Source organism: Triplophysa dalaica, chromosome 6 (genome assembly GCF_015846415.1).
Source record: "Triplophysa dalaica isolate WHDGS20190420 chromosome 6, ASM1584641v1, whole genome shotgun sequence".
In the NCBI taxonomy this organism is placed as follows: domain Eukaryota; kingdom Metazoa; phylum Chordata; class Actinopteri; order Cypriniformes; family Nemacheilidae; genus Triplophysa; species Triplophysa dalaica.
Genome location: NC_079547.1, coordinates 19,490,993 through 19,507,891, shown reverse-complemented (window position 1 = coordinate 19,507,891; position 16,899 = coordinate 19,490,993). Strand labels below are relative to the sequence as shown.

General features: G+C 36.3%; 2 protein-coding genes across 3 annotated transcripts; one reads left to right on the top strand and one right to left on the bottom strand.

Annotated features, from left to right (window-relative positions):
- Positions 1 to 865: 865 nt before the first annotated feature.
- tgfa (transforming growth factor, alpha) lies at positions 866 to 10,207 on the bottom strand. Of its 2 annotated transcripts, XM_056751633.1 has the most exons (7): positions 9,955 to 10,207; positions 9,723 to 9,868; positions 7,300 to 7,443; positions 6,421 to 6,535; positions 4,528 to 4,677; positions 4,247 to 4,356; positions 866 to 3,366 (listed from the first exon to the last, which is right to left on the bottom strand). In XM_056751633.1, the coding sequence occupies exons 2-7, from the start codon at positions 9,760 to 9,762 to the stop codon at positions 3,359 to 3,361; spliced, it is 567 nt and encodes a 188-aa protein (XP_056607611.1). In that variant the 5' UTR covers positions 9,763 to 9,868; positions 9,955 to 10,207; the 3' UTR covers positions 866 to 3,358. The 2 variants fall into 2 exon arrangements, with proteins under 2 accessions (XP_056607611.1, XP_056607610.1); XM_056751632.1 differs by having other exon boundaries at positions 9,723 to 10,207.
- An 819-nt stretch (positions 10,208 to 11,026) lies between these two features.
- Positions 11,027 to 16,494, top strand: slc2a11a (solute carrier family 2 member 11a). Its single transcript, XM_056751623.1, has 12 exons — positions 11,027 to 11,566; positions 11,853 to 11,951; positions 12,063 to 12,223; positions 13,304 to 13,428; positions 13,521 to 13,650; positions 13,731 to 13,879; positions 13,953 to 14,140; positions 14,736 to 14,846; positions 15,044 to 15,145; positions 15,446 to 15,521; positions 15,612 to 15,739; positions 16,119 to 16,494. The coding sequence occupies exons 1-12, from the start codon at positions 11,549 to 11,551 to the stop codon at positions 16,335 to 16,337; spliced, it is 1,506 nt and encodes a 501-aa protein (XP_056607601.1). The 5' UTR covers positions 11,027 to 11,548; the 3' UTR covers positions 16,338 to 16,494.
- The last annotated feature ends 405 nt before the right edge of the window (positions 16,495 to 16,899 follow it).

Genomic DNA, 16,899 nt, shown 5'->3' with positions numbered 1-16,899 from the left:
TTCTTTTGGGAGTTCCCTGAGCAGTGCGCTTAAAACAAAGCTGGCTTTAGAGGCTCAGCCCGCCGGCTATGAGGGGTTGTTCTGCAATCCAATTGAAACCTTTAATGGGATTGGCAAACCCAACAACAGAGGATCATGGCAGGGAAAAGAAAGGGAGAGGAAATTGAAGTAGAGACGTAAAGGGGGGAAAAATAAATAAAGATCAAATCAAAGGAAATGTGGCACACGGCATGAGAGCAAGATTCTTGGCAAAGATTCTGAAGCAGAAAACTTGAAACACAAACTACTTATTCAAAAATAAATAAATAACCACTATGAATTGAATAATGGGGAGAGCATTGCTGCTGAAAGGGCATAGATTGATGACGACAAATAGGTATACAAAATACTCACGCAATGTCCACCAAGCATTCACTTTACATCATGTGCTCATTCATGCACAAGCTAAATTCCTTTCTGCCCCGATGTCTAGTGGCCTTCTGCTCCTCTCACAAAAGATTTAGCCAAACAAACAAATTAATTAATAGCAGAGTAAAAGAAGCCAAGCATTTCCTCTAGCAAAAAGAGCACTATGGCAGCCGACTCTGTTCAGCAGGGCCCAAGGTTGTCTTGTTTGATATTTGCAGCTGTTGGAATATTCAGAAGATGGAGGATACACACGGTTGGAGAGGATAACATACAAAGAATAGAAAACGAATTATGACTTGATTATTATGTTTCCTATAGGTCAAATGGTAGGGCATGACACAAGAAAAGCCAGGGTCATGGGTTTGATTCCCAGGGAGCACATACAAAAACTCCTTTAAAATAATAGCATCTGCTGAATCCACAAATGAAAAAGGATCATAATGAGCTGGAAAAAAATCATGACAACTCAAAAATCTGCAGCACTTTGTGTTATTTGGAAAATTATGCAAACTTAAAGATTGAACAGACTCAGTCATACTGAAATCACCCACCCTTCACAATTGCAATACCTGCAATCTGCATGCCTGAGTCCGTAGAAAAAACTCCTCCATATACAATCAAAACAATATTCCCACACTATTTACAAAGCTTTGATAAATTAAACAACAGCATTTAAACAAAGATTTGCTGACAATGAATTATATAAACTGTATAGATGTTATGTTAAACAGTAAACCAGGGCAAGTATAATTGGGATTCAGTTGAAACAAAGAAAGAGATAAAACACGGAACATCATCTTTGGTGTCATCACGAATTACTGAAATTCCTTCTCTGGAAATTATGCAATGACTGTATGATACAACAAAACAAAAAGTCTTTTTTTACAGACCAACCAAAATAAAGTTAGTGATTTGATTATAATAAATTACATTTTATCTTCAGTACTTTAACACCTTTTCTCTCTTTTTTATTATTTTTTATTTATTATCATTAGATCAATCCATCTTAGTTTATATAAATCAAATGGTTAATTAATATTGAGTGGCATTCTAGGATCAGCCAAATTATAAATAAATAAACATTGAAACATAAATTTCAACCAAAGCTTAGGCTGAACTCAAGGGTCATTCTTACAAAACTTCATCACTGGATAGCATCTAAACATGACATGAACATGGCCAACTCCAAACAGGCCAAAATATTACTTACGTTTTCACTGTTGGACAATCATTCGCCTGAAAGACGGTTGATTGATAGCGAACACAGTGGCAAATTTTGTATTTGGACAACTTTGTAGTTGTTAAACATAGTATAGTAAAGCTTTACAAACATATCGCCCCCCTGGGAAATACCTTCCAGAGGGGTCAAACATGAGATTATTGACAAAAGCTTGTGGACAGAAGAACAAAATTAACAAATGGTTTAAAATATTTGTGTGTAAAAGCTTCCATCTTGCATATAATGATGTATGTTGATAAGGGTAATGTATCAATCTCATATAACTACCATTAAAACTGCCTGTTTAGTTACCATAACATATGAGGCTCTGTATGTGCATGTGTGCCACAATTGCTGTGTAAAAAGTAAATGCGCATGGTGTCATTTTGATCATAGTGATCATTGCAATGACAACCATCATGGTGGTAAAGCATTCCAAAATAGTGTCAATCCAAGATTAGTTTAAGTGTGCATTCAAAAACTGTCCACAGTGGGAAAATGTGAATTTATGTGATCATACATGCACCCAATCTCCCCAAAGTGAATATCCAGATTATATTGTAATCTTGATGTCAAACCAGTGCTAAATTCAGTGCACATACAGAGTCTCGGTTTACAATCCTTACCACGTTGACACATACCTTACAACACACTCCATATTATGCAAACAAACACACTATTTGTGCATGAAGATATTGTGTTATATTTGTGAATATATGCATAACTTTTCAAGTTACATGTCGTAGATGTGTTCGTTTGTTAAATAACAGCATGCATTTCAATAGCTTTGATAAAAGCATAAAAACTGATTTTCTTTATGGTAAAATGTTTTCATATTATTTGCCCTCCAACGCCAGCTTTTGTCTCTCACGCTTGCTGTTAATCTCTGGTTCTTTACCATTATGATAAAGAGATCAAGTTAAAAGAAATTGGCAAAGGCTACAATAGGTCTAATACATGCTGCCAGACTGGCCAAAATACTCAAATGAAATTAAACACATTTTCCAAGACAAAAAGGTTAACAAAAGGTCTTGGAATCATCTCCCATTCTTAAACAAAGACATGTGATAAAATGTGATATTAAAAACTGTATCTTAAACTTGTCTGTAGTGTGTTTTACATCCCGTTACGCCATGTTACAAAATAGTGTTTTTATATACTGTACAATTATGGTATTTTAAAAGACAAAAATGGGAGAATTTTGAGGGATCTTAAACATCTAGAAGGATTTATCTTTATCTTGAACTCTATTAGTAATGATATTTTCAATAAAACTTTGCTTAAAGTTTTTTCCAAACCAGCTGTTCCGTGGATTTTTTTAATGGCCCTGTCTCTACCTCACTATATCCTGCATCTTAACTCTGTGGTCAGTCTTCTATTAGCAGTAAAAACTTACAAACATGTCATTGAGTTTCAAGTTAAGTCTATCTGAGTTCTTCAGCCAGTGTTCTCAGATTTTGAGTTCCATCGTTGTTTAGTTTTTGCAGTTGTGGTTCCAAAAACCCTTTTGGAAAGACTCAGTCTGTCTTTATGCAAGAGTTCCACTTTTGGTTTGCATTCTCCCATTGGCCACATCGAAATGCTCTCAGTATTTGTTGCGCGTACCAGCTTAGAGATTCTGTAGCTTGAATAAAGCAGCCACGGTTTGGTCCAGGTTTAGAGTAGAAGATATTGAGGAAACATTTCTCAGGAAGCATTTTGAGCAAACGTGTGGGCTCCAGAAAACGCATGTCAAACCACTGCATGAAAAAATAAAAAATAAATCAAACTACAAAGATGGATGTATCAAGTCACATTACTTCCACCTAAAAATGAAGCACTAAAACCTATACTAGAAACACTTCACAAATTGGTACCTTGTGCATAGAGAAAACATTCTGATAAGAAGGATGAAGTAGATGAGAAAATTGACAGTTAAATAAATGGAGGTGACACAGTTAACAATAGGAAATGCCTAACAATCCTGACCAAATATTTAACTAACATCCTCTTGACAAATCGAATTAAAGGTCCGTCAACAAGACTAGACAAGAACTGATGACTGAGGCTATTTGTCTGAGCAAAATACTAACAATTCCATTTCAAATTACATAATTATGTCTGGGAATATTCAGCTCCTCCTGCGATGAAGCAATGTACCCAAGAGACACTCGCAATATAATACGAAAATATACAGTTAAAAGGTGTTTTTTATTTTAGTTTTCTACATAATTCCGTTTGTGCTATTGCAATTAATATCATACCAAAATGTGTAAAATAATAATAGTGTGAATGTGACACCAAACCTTTGAATGGTAGTGTACATCAAGATGCTTTTGCATATAACTTTTCTTGCAGCAGATTTATAGTTGATTTGATGAATTAAGAGTTGATAAAAGACAGTTTTTGTTTGTTATACAAGAAAGTATTTGCGCTTCTATTAGTTAGTGACAACAGAAGCAAACTCCTACAGCTCATACCCTTGAGCAAAGACAAATCGTAGGGCATTGAAAGTGCCTCACACATATGCTAATCTCACTATGAAATATCCCTCCAACTGGTTATCATAATTACTCACTGCATGACACTTAACACATAAAACCAACAGCTCATCAAAACAAAGGAAACACAGAATAATACCTGTTTCTGAGTGACAGCAGGAGGTCCCACTCGTCAGAATACTCCTAGGCTTCTCCGTCCAACACATGATGGTGTTAGCTCGCCGGCAACCTCCGCGTCTCCACCAACAACTAGAGAAAATAATGTGTAAAGTTCACAAATGACGCCTTCATAGGAAGTCTTTAGCAATACAACAAACAGAGTGAACAAACCAGGTTTAATACTGGCATTGGGGTGAAGTATATCAATACTAAATGTGTGTGATCATTTTAGCTCGTCACATGAAAGAAGAAGAGTCTCACTTTAGTAAAGTGCAGAGCAGCATGAGCAGTACGCTGCCCACCACGCACATCACCAGCATGGTGGCCACAGTCTGCTGTCTGTGGTTGGACGCTACCACTGCCAAGAGGTCTGCATGTTCACACCGCATACCCACGAAGCCAGGGTGACACCTAAACACGTACAGTTGTGCTATTTATTCAAAATCAGTATTAAAATACACAGGAAAATATGTATATTTTTAGCAGGTAATAGAAAAACGTGTTTTATAAATTCAAATGTGTAATCCAAATGTGGTTAATATAAAATCAATAAATGCAACTACAAAAAGCTTATGTGTCTTCATAAAGAACGAATAACCGTTGAGTACTATTAATTGAATTCAATACAATTCCTTTACAATAAAATATTATTATAGATTAAACATAAAACACATTGTTTACTCATAAAACACATAATACTGGGCACTAGCCAGACCGATAAAACAGACCGGAAGTTTACTTCATGTGTCCCATGAAACCGTATATAGATATTTTACGGTGAGCTACTACATATGAATTTGAACATTGAGAACAATGAATCCTAAAGCAGCACTCATACCAACCCAGACACTAACAAACTTATTTAGTCATGTCAAATGTATCCAGGGAAATGCAATTTAGAAAATAACAAAACATGCTTGTCTTTACAAGCACAGCTTTATAGAAAAGCTACAAGCAGGAATTTATTCACGTAACTCAGCCAGTCTGCTTAGTCTTGTTCATAACATTTGATTGGAGCATTTTTGTGAATGACATCTAAAATGAATATTTTTGTCCAATTCAGCATAAAAAGGTTATTTGACATGTATCACACTTTATCACGCTACAATACTTTTTAATTAATCTACATGAAATGTTTGACACACAAATTGTCACTGTGATGTCTTGACATACAAAGGCAGAGGACAGTTTTCTGACCTTCTGCCAGTGTGTTGCACTAAGTTGTTGCAGAACAAAGCCACTTGGCAGCATGTTGACAAGTCATTACTGCAACAACTGACGCCATAAAATAATTAGACCGCTCCAACACAGATCCCACTAGATCACTCGCAAATGACAGAACAAGAAGACATTTTAAAGGATCAGATCTGGTGAAAATATAAACCCGAGAAAATTTTGATTGAAGTTGAAAAGATTATAAATAGACTGAATAATAATTGTATTATAAAAATTCTAAAACATATTGTTTTTAAATCAACAAATTGCATAACACGCATTACACATTTACTTTTAAATTAATTTTGTGGTTAAAATATATACATCTTTGATGTAAATCTTTGATCTAAAACAGCAAACGAGTGCTTTCTATTAACCCAATTTCATATTCTTTATTTTATATCGCTGGTGTCCTTCTGAAACAAATTTCACATCTCCATATTTCATAATTTTTATTTTTTTCCATAAATTTGTCAATGGGTTTTGTAAATATCCAACCAATAAAAACACACAGTTTTTAATCATCTGTGACCCTGGGTCTTAAGTAGCACGGGAACATTTTTAGTAAAAGCCAAAAATACATTGTATGGGTCAAAATGATCCATTTTTCTTTCATCTCAATAATTTCGAGCATATTAGGAAAAATATTTTGTAAATGTCCTACCCTAAATATATTAAAAGTTTATGTTTGTGAGTGGATGGCCTGCTATAGTGCCTCTGTACGGTTGTATCTCTGCCAGATATGGTCATATCCTAAAAACCCATACGTCAATAGAAAGCATAATTATTCAGCTTTCAGATGTTTTAAACATATAGATTTGAAAAATTTACCCAAAAGACGTATTTTTTCCATATTCTGAAAAACGCAATTTTGGACATCCAAGGTTTTGAAAGGACAGCAACAATATTCTACATAAAATCTGGAGATTTTGGACTCACACACACGCAGGCGCTTCCTCCAGGATGAGAAAGCGGCACGTGCCGTGGAAACAGAACTGGCTGTGGGAGTCCGGACAGTCATCGAAGTGAGAGTGAACTGCAGCTGCTATAAACTCTTCAAGTAGAAAACAAAGAGAGAAAGAGTTGACTGTTGAAATCAAAATCACATTCAATGTGCATAAAACAAAACAACATATTAAGGTTGTTAAGACGTTAATGGATTTGCGAAAGACTGGAGCTACATTAACTTCAACTACATTGCAGCTCTTAATATAATCAGAATTACCAGCAATTGCGCGATAGATGATGATCCTTCTTTTAAATAGTAATTTGTTAACTGCTGAGAATTTCTTTAAAGGTCTGTTCTTGTCCTCCATTATCTATGTGTAAAATAACAGCCCTTTGGGTTCTACTATGGACTGGTTTCCCAGACTTTATTCATCTTAAGGACCACATTTGCTCAAAGGCATTCTTAATACTCTTACCAAAAAAAGTACAAAAGCAGACAGGACATGAAAGAGCAACACTTTGCCAGCAGGTATTTTCTCTATCAGGACAAACAAGATCAGAGGGACTTGGGAAAAAATCCTCACTATTGTAAGCTTTGTCTGCAGATGGGTTACATTTATATTTGTCATAAATTAAAATGCAATAATTACAGGGACAACCTCTCAAGCCAACCTGGGGAAAAGCTTTGATAAAGCATAGCATGGTATTACAGCACCACTATGATCTTCGTCATTCATTAAAGGACAATGAACGAAATCCAGATGTTGACGTTTCCTACCGATCCCTGATGCTACTTAACTCCAGATGTTCATTTAATGAAAACCTATGTTGTTTTGTAGGTTTATATTTCAGTTAGCCGAGAGATCGTACTTCTGACGCGTGTAGTGGTAGATGTAGTCGTTGTGCTGGAGGTGGTCGTTGTGGTCCTGATGGTGGTGGTGGTCGTTGTGGTGGTTGCAATAGTCGAGGTTGAGGTAGAATTCTCTTGCACCTGGCCAAACGTAAAAAGAGAGCCTACAAACACAACACACAAACATGTGAAACATTCTATATTCGTGGAAGATAGGAATGCAGATCCAAACCCTTTATAATCAAATCATTTGAACCCTTACAAATATGTGAAAACGATGATCCAACAAAGTGAATAAGTGCCAGACTCATAACTATAGTAAAGGGCAAAACAGCGGAGGACCAGCATCACACAAGAGAATTCCAAGTTCAAGTGAAATAAAGTGTAAACAAATTAAAAATGGCTACTTAAAGCCCACTTGCGTTAAGAGATCATGGTGGGAGTTTATGACCTTTAGGCTATTCTGAGAATTGCTAAGGAGAATGACCGGACTAAGATAAATTAAAGTGGATTTGTGATGTGGATCACATCCACATCTCCACACACAGTGTGATAGTACGGGAGGATAATACACTTTGACATTAACGTATGATGCCAGAACCAATACAAATACAAAATATTCTTTATAGACACATCATTGCATATGCGTGCATACAGAGTCCTGGTTAAAGTCTTATGAAATACAAAGCATTAAAGATTGATTTAAAGTGCATCCATCAATCAAAGAACTGGTTCGACACAGCTCTGTGGTCTTAACAAAGGTCTGAAGCAGTCTATCGTTTGCCTAAGAGAAATATCCATACTGAGGGTGCTATTAACGTTGATGTCTAGCTTATGTTATCCCTCGACTGAACGTGAACCCGAGTTTTTCCGGGTGAAGAAAGCTCCCGCATAAAGGAGGCGGCATCCTATTGGAGCAAAACGAAAAATGCAGCATTCGTCAACAGAACTTACAACACGGCAGCACCGGAAAAACAAGCCTCAGGTTCACGTGCAACTAAACATCAATGTTAATAGCCCTGTCGTTATGGATATTTCTCTTAAGCAAATTTATTTTGCTCCAGAAGACCTTTGTTAAGACCACAGAGCAGTGTCAACCAGTTGTTTGATCGATGGATCCACATATCGGCGCTTCAAAAAGTCGACGCCCATTCACTCCCATAACTCCGACTGCATAATTCTTCAAGAACAAAATCTTATTCAGTTGGGATGCCTTAGGGGTGGGTAAAACACGTGGAAATTTTGATTTGCAGGTGAAATATCCCTTTAAAGAACAGCATCAGTGTAAAACATCCTGTTAAGCAACAAAATGTATGTAAAAAAACTAAGAAAAGGTCTAACAAAAATAAAATCAAGGCATATTTTTGTCCTAATCTGCTTTAAGATTCTCCGTTATACAGTTTCTAATTCAGTTACACCTATACAGTAGTCAACATCCTGCAAAACTACCACAAAACATGACTCACTGAAATGCGTTTTAAACTCAGATGTTTCATTTCATCTTTTATCCTATTTCAAACCATTATTACTATAACACAGTTCAACCTGATAATGAAGTGTCTATAAATCCCTGTATACTGTATAATTAATTGGGAATCTCTATGAACGTTATCAGACCATCTTATAAATCATCAGGGATCTCGGCACCACTGACGGATATAAAGACAAACGTTAAAGAAGGGAAATTCCTTCAATGAAATGTTAAACACGATATCTATGAGCAGGACACCTGGATATACAAGGACAATACAGCTGTTCAGTCCAAACCAGAATCACGTTATGAGTTTTGATTAAGCAACATTTGGACATGATGCACTTCATGTATTTGTTTACGGTTTATCTGTGTGGGGTGCCAATGTCATTGCCAACAAGAGAATCAGACAAAAAAATAAATAAATCATGTTTGGTTAGACTACATAGCTGTAATCAAAAGCAACACCCAAGCTTTAAAATTTGTAGTCTTGAGATAAAAAATATGCCTTTATTTATTTTACAAAGCAATAAAGGATGGATGCTAAAGAATAAACCTATATTTAAACTAAGCTCTGTTAACCCTGTTAATGACAGGAGAGGGAGAACGCTGAGCCTAAGTAGTTACTAACCATAAAGCAATGCAACCTGCTTCTTCAATTTATTTTTACAAAAGGTCTCTAATATCTATGGGTGTCATATGTTGACATCTCATAATGTGATATGGATGACTTAAATTACGCCAAATTATGATGCTTCAGGAATCTTGAAACTGTAAAAATCCCTAGCAGATCACAATACACTTTACATCACAACACAACACAACACAAAAAGTTAACAGCCCACAATCTAATGGTTCATATTTTAGCTTCAAAAAGCATATAAATGAACTCTGCCATACATTTTATGTGTTTCGAATACCTGATAGGACACGACAGAAACAGAACATTTTCTTTTAAGCAAATGTACTTACCTGTGAGAATGAATATTGTGTCCCAAAAAGCACGATACATCTTTATAAGGCGTTCTTCGACTCAGGGATTCGTTGCGTCTCTTAAATGAAGTAATTTCTCTTTGCCAACATAAATGAAGGAAGGCACGCGAGTATTCTCAAGTCACCTAAATTATAATAAATCCGTCGCATGGGTCAGAAATCTGACATTTATAGTAAAAATGTTTGCATCTTTCATCGTTGGTCCACTCACAAGACGCCATGCCATGCGTGGATCCAGGTATTTTAAACTCGACGTCAACTTGTCTTCCCACAGACGTGATGTAAAGCTAAGAAAAAGCAGTTTTTACTGTAGTAGTTTTGCCTCTTTGCTTAAGTATAAAGAATAAACATCACTTTTAAAAGCGTCACACAGATGAACACAGCAATATCTAACAAACAAATCTAACTCATCTGTGCCTGTCTCACAACCATGTCAATGTGTTTGCGCGTGCGTGTGATGCACGTTGTCAGCCTCCCTCTGCTCACGTCTGTTTCTTGATGTCCTAAAAGAAGTTGAACAGTCATCAGAGGGATGACAATATGGAAATTCAACATTTTTTTTATTTTTTCTTATTTTTTCTTTTATAACCTCTAAAGGTGTTGTGGAGTCTTTACACTCATCTCCTTATTTGTTTTAAAATTGGCCTTCACGCTACTGTGACGTGAATTTCCATGTGATTAAATTAAATTGAGGGGCAAATTAAATTAAGAAAAATAATACATAAACAGTGTGAACAGACTTTCACAAAAATTGCTGTCAATGTTTTAAGACATTGAATTATAGCTAACTTGGGTTATTAAAAACATGCCCTACTCCTTTTGTTAAACGATTTTCTGCTTTGAGCACTTAGATGATTGCACTTAAAATGAATGAAGATTTAATAGCACGTGCTATTTAGATTATTTAGAACCTGGTGCAAAAATAAACTTTCCTATAAATCCATTTTCGTGGAAAGTTGCTTGATTCTGATAAATGTCGCCCCCTAGTGGAATGATGAGCGCACTGTTATCTCAAGTAATTGTTGATTGAAAGTCCTGTCCTGGCTAAATAAAATGTAACAGACAATTTACGTTAAAATGGGAAAGGAGCAGCCTAATGAGATCAAGGTCATAAAGAAGATAGCGTGCTATTTTATAAAGAGTTAAAAACGTGAACTGACACTGTACACAATACTAACAGTAAAAAGATTATATAAATTTCTGAACGCTTCCGTCTTCTGCAGGACTAAGTTAATGTACCACTTACTGGTTCATCTCATTGGTTAGCTTATAGAACAGGCAACTGTGCTCTTGCTATCTCATTGTTCTTGCTTATAGGTTTATAGTTACAAAGTAATATAACATAATATAAACACAATATAAAAATTGTTTCTTTCATTCGCATTGTTTATTAAAGCAATCCTAAAGGAGTTGGTACGATTTGTGTACGATCCAATACTTTTACGAAAGAAGAACCACGTGCCTTCACTTTAACAAGACGTGAGAGACGTATACGTAAGGAGACGTACGTGCGTTTTCTCTTCTCTGGGAGGTTTGTTTCAACGTTATTTTATTCAGTCAAGAAGTCGGGAAAACTGCAAGGCTCGCGCTTGGCTAGTCAAAAATGATTACTTTTTATTTGCTGTAGCATTTGAGCACTTGTGTCTCTTTTTATTGGACTCCTGGAGAACTTTCCTGGTTTTTTAATGCATTCATCTCTGTCAATGAATGAAGGTTCATGACTGCTGGTAACGTTAGCTGTCGAACCTTTATTCATTTTGTTCACTCTCGATGCAATGCATTAACCACATATCAATAGGAAAAACATGTCTTTAAAGGAAAAGGTAAGCATGTTCATGTTCTCTTATTTACTAGTAGTCCGGTGATATTTATAATGTTATTTTCTGTTGCATTTTTAACGATAGAAATAAAAGCAATAAAAAATAGCACCGGCTTTAAAATGTCTAAATTAAATGTTAAAAAAAGAATTACCTACTTTATACGAAATGTACACTTTTTAAAGACGTATGTGCACGCATATCGACTATTTTTAAATAATAATATATAATTCAAACAGGTTTTATAATGCTATAGTAATGGCTTTGCACACTAATTGATTTACCTGAACAGGGCTTAACACGCACGTTGGCTTTAATGGTGACCTCTGCAGCCATTGGGGGAACGTTACAATATGGATACAACCTGGCCATTATGAACGCACCCACTATTGTAAGCAAACTATGTCAGTCCGTGAAAATATTTACATTTATTTCACTGTTTTGTTTGTCTATTTGTGTGTTCCTGAAGACTAATGGCCAGTTTCTTTATTCATTCCTGCAGTTCATTCAGAGCTTCATTAATGAGACCTTTCAAGAGCGATGGGGGATCCAGCTGGAGGTTTATGAGGTCACACTGATATGGACAGTTATAGTCTCCATCTTCTCACTGGGAGGCTTTGTGGGGGCCCTAGTAGCAGGTCCAATGTCTATCCGTTTCGGGAGGTACTACATGTTATTGTACATGTTTTATGTCAGTATTTTGTGACTATGGTTTCATGGTTTGTAAATTAGATTTACATTTTACAAGGAAGTTTGAATCAGCGTAGATTGAATCAAGTTCTCACACTATTTGATCCTTATAGGGACAGTTCATACAAAAATTCTGTCTTCATTTACTCAACCTCAAGTTTTTACAAATTTGTATGCCTTTCTTTGTGCTGATGAACACAGAGAAAGATATTTGGAAGAATGATTGTAACCAAACAGTTCTTGGCCACCGTTGACTGCAATAGGAATTGTTATTTTCTTAGAAAAGAATATATTTTGAAGAATGTAGGAAAGCAAACAGTTCTGGGGCACTTTTGACTTTTCCTACTACACTCAAAAAAATTGAAGGTGCTTGTCGATGCCATAGAATAACTTTTTTTGTCTAAATAGTTCCATAGAGAACATTTAACTTCCGAAGAACCTTTTTGTCTAAATGGTTCCATAGAGAACCTTTAACTTCCGAAGAACCATTTTGTCTCACAATAGCTTCTTTGTGGTGAAAAAAGGTTCTTAAGATCATTATGGTAAGACGAGATTGTTCTTTAAAGCACCTTTGACTAAATGGTTCTTTGTTGAACCAAAAATGGTTCTTCTATGGCAGGGGTGTCCAATGTCGGTCCTGGAGGGCCACAGTCCTGCAGAGTTTAGCTCCAACTTGGCTCAACACACCTGTTTGGAAGATTCTAGTCTGCTTTGTGAGACCTTGATTAGGTGTGTTTGATTAGGGTTGAAGCTAAACTTTGAAGGACATAGGCCCACCAGGACTGACTTTGGACACCCCTGTTCTATGGCATCGCTGGAAGAACCTTTTAAACACCTTTATTTTTAAACGTTATATGTATGGCTATCCATGGTGACCAAGAGCTGCTTGGTTACAAGCATTCTTCCAAATATCTTTCTCTGTGTTCATCAGAACAAAGAAATGTATACAGATTTAGAACAACTCGAGAGTAAGTAGACTAAATGATGACAGAATTTGTATTTTTGGGTGAACTGTCCCTTAATCTTTTAAACTGTTTCATTCCTCCTCTCAAGGAAGAAGACTATGTTGCTGAACAATGTCTTCCTATTGTCAAGTTCACTGCTAGCATTGCTAAGCCGAACAGCAAAGTCTTTTGAGATGATCATTATTTCCAGAATTATGGTTGGCATAAACGCAGGTAAATATACTTTCAAAGAAATAGTAGGCATTTTTATTTCCTTGTTTCTTTTTGGTGTGACTATCAAAAGCATTTTCCTTATTTATACACAGGCATTAGTATGAATGTCCAACCCATGTATTTCGGTGAGAGTGCACCGAAACATTTAAGAGGTGCTGTATCCCTGTCCTCAGCTGTCTTCACTTCATTTGGTGTGGTGTTGGGACAGGTCGTAGGCCTGCGGTATGTCTAATGCACATGCATTTGGTGTACCACTTTGGATGACCTAAAATAATTATTTTCTTTAAAATCCAAACTTATAGGGAGCTATTAGGTAATGAGTCATGTTGGCAGTACTTATTGGCAAGTAACGCTATCCCAGGCATCATCCAACTTCTCACCTTACCCTGGTTTCCAGAGAGTCCCCGCTACCTCCTCATTGACTGTGGGGACAAAGATGCGTGCCTACAGGGTACTTAAGGCTGCTATTTCATTCATATTTCTCAAAGCCACGTGAATATAATTGTTCAAGGTCTATCCCGTAGCACTGCAGCGTCTGCGAGGCTGCGATGTGAGCACGACAGAGCTGGATGAGATTCTGGAGGAACAGAATGAAACCAAAGGAGAGCGAGCGAAACAGCCATGGGACCTCTTTTGTGACCGCAGCGTTCGCTGGCAACTCATCTCTGTAGCAGTACTGAGCAGTGCCATGCAGTTGTGTGGTAATGATTCGGTAAGACCAGTTCTGTGCTTTCATTACACTTACTTTTAAAGTTCCATTGTATGAAATTTTGAAGCATCTTGTGGTGAGGTTACGAATGGCAAAACTCTCTGTAGAGCAGATTGTCTGTTTAGGGCTACTGTAGAAACCACATGGGGAATTCCATGCAAGGGGACCCGCTGTGTGGGAAGATTAGAATAGCTCATTCTAAGGTGATAAAAACATAAAGCTTTATTATGTAAGGTCTGAAGACATAGTTACATATATGATATTCCATTTCTGTCAATAGATCCTCCAAAAAATGTCACATTGGACCTTTAATTGGACTGGAAATGTATCAGTGTTGTATAGAAGTATGATATATTAATTGTGAAATCAAGAATGCTTGCACATTTTGTAAATGTGACATTTAACCAAGACCCATCAATTATTCAGAAATCTTTTTGGGTTAATTGTTACGTTAGAGAATAACTGGGCGAGTTGCCCTGCATACAGCTTACATAGCTCAAACTGGCTCAGAAGGATTTCATCCAAAGCTTGTGCTGGTACATTTTGCACACTGAGAAATTCTAAAGATTAAGCACATTTCTTTTTTCTCATTCTTCAGATCTACTTTTATGCATCATATGTGTTCCAAGAAGCAGGTGTATCTGCAGAGCTGATCCAATATGTGACCATTGGCACGGGGATGTGTGAATTCAGCACTTGCATTCTGTGTGTGAGTTTTCCAATAATCTGTTATGTTCCAAAATATGTAACTGTCCCAGAACAACCCACATGCAGCGCGAGTAGATTTATTTTTCCACGCATAACACAGGATAACATTTCTTTGAGCGACTTATGTTGCAGGATGTATTAGTATTAAACACAAAATAATCTCTGTGTAACGTTTTGTGTGTGTGTGTGTGTGTTCAGAACTTGTTGATAGAAAGGCTGGGTAGAAAGATGATGTTGATGGGCGGCTATGTTCTTATGACAGGCTGTGCTATAGTCTTTACTGTTGCTCTTTCACTAGAGGTATGTATAATTTCATTATTCCAGTTTCCACACATACGATGGTGCATGCTCGAAATAAACTGTATTTAAACCATTTTCCCTGTTAGATGTTCTGTTGACCCCTGAGAGGGTGTACATAATGTCTAATCTCAATACACATAGCAATGTCTCACTAAAGTTATCTAGTGTACAGCTGAGTTTGCTCCATCATCGGTTAACTATACCAGAACAGTAATATAGCCTACAGTAGAAGACTTTAGACTATGTAGTTTCAATGTGTTGCTAAATAATTCAGTAAGTGTTTTACATTCTTTCCAAAAGCATATTGTTAACTGGATGCCTTACTTGAGCATGGCTTGTCTATTCTCTTATATTCTCAGCTTTGGGATGGGACCAGGTGAGAATCATTGTGTACCATAACATTCTATAGCCCAAACATTTGTATAAAAACTTGATTATCAATAATTGCTGAATATGTTTCTGGTAGCTGGTGTGACTGGAATCCTCCCAACAGAAATCTTTAACCAGACAGCACGTCCTGCCGCTTACATGATCGCAGGTTCTCTGATGTGGCTGAATCTTTTCGTTGTTGGGATGATCTTCCCTTTTCTTGTGGTCAGCGAACAACATACTTTTAAAACATACATTACAAGAAACTTGCGAAGGGTTTAAAAAATGCCTGGATTTCAGCATTGATAGCTCATATAATGTAATCTGATCTTTATCTCAGTCACAGATGAACTTGATCTAAATGAAAGACAAACAGACAGTATGTTTTAAATTATTATAGACAATATGGTTGAGGTGTTTGGTGTCCACATCATTTTGCCCGTGCAGTTTATCTGTAATTGCTAAAACAGAGCTTAACATTTATGTACATAATAAATTACACAACAAATGCCTTATTTAAGACTACACATTTCTGCACAAAACATATATGGTGTGGTACACTGCACTAAATGAATGAAATCCGTCTCTGTGTTTGTTGTTGCAGAGTGGTTTGGGGCAGTATTGCTTTGTACCTTTTGCGGCGGTATGCATCCTGTCTGCAGTTTTTATTTTTATGGTTTTACCCGAAACCAAAGGAAAGACCCTACCAATGATCAATAAAGAGTTTTACCAGCTTAACTGTCGTGGAGAGGAGAAGATGGATTTTGAGGGGAAACAAGCCCATTACCAACTAGGGGAAATTTTACGTTCGACTGCTTTATAGAGAATGTCTGTCTACTGTGTTAAATCTCTCAATGTTTAATCTTCTACAATTCCCTCCCTCTGGCCTTTTTCTTTAAGCTGGATTTTGCTACACAGTCTACATTAAGTGATGTATCTCTGTTTTCATCTTATCTTATTAAAGATATATGGTTAGAATAGAGCAGTTTTTGTATCTTATACATTTTCTTTAGTATGTAATTACGTGTCCAGGTAACTGTATAGAATCCAGAACTCATAGACCCAATCTGACTTTTTAATACATAGGCGTCTATTCCTGTAAAGCAGTGTCAAAAAAAAGTTAAATCCACTATGATTATTTTAAATTAAAATATAGAAATATCGAAGGTCAATAAATACTTTTGTAGACAGTGTCTAACTACAAAACAGAAAAAGAAAATAATAAAATACATGACAATTGTTAAAAAACTACCATATACAAATCATGTAACCATGCACATGAAAATAATCATTCACATTTAAAACATGTTTTTATACATCCGTCCACTGCAATTGAAAAGGATAGAAAAGGGAGTAATGCAAAATCATTTCTGTCAGACAATTAT

Excerpts from the sequence above, each read along its gene's own strand:
- tgfa (XM_056751632.1), bottom strand. The coding sequence starts at position 9,762 with ATGTATCGTGCTTTTTGGGACACAATATTCATTCTCACAG. Across the intron at positions 6,536-7,299 it reads TACCACTACACGCGTCAGAA|AGTTTATAGCAGCTGCAGTT; the intron begins GTACGATCTCTC and ends TTCTACTTGAAG. Across the intron at positions 4,357-4,527 it reads CTGCTCTGCACTTTACTAAA|TTGTTGGTGGAGACGCGGAG; the intron begins GTGAGACTCTTC and ends TATTTTCTCTAG.
- slc2a11a (XM_056751623.1), top strand. Across the intron at positions 11,952-12,062 it reads TTATGAACGCACCCACTATT|TTCATTCAGAGCTTCATTAA; the intron begins GTAAGCAAACTA and ends TCATTCCTGCAG. Across the intron at positions 15,740-16,118 it reads TGATCTTCCCTTTTCTTGTG|AGTGGTTTGGGGCAGTATTG; the intron begins GTCAGCGAACAA and ends TTGTTGTTGCAG.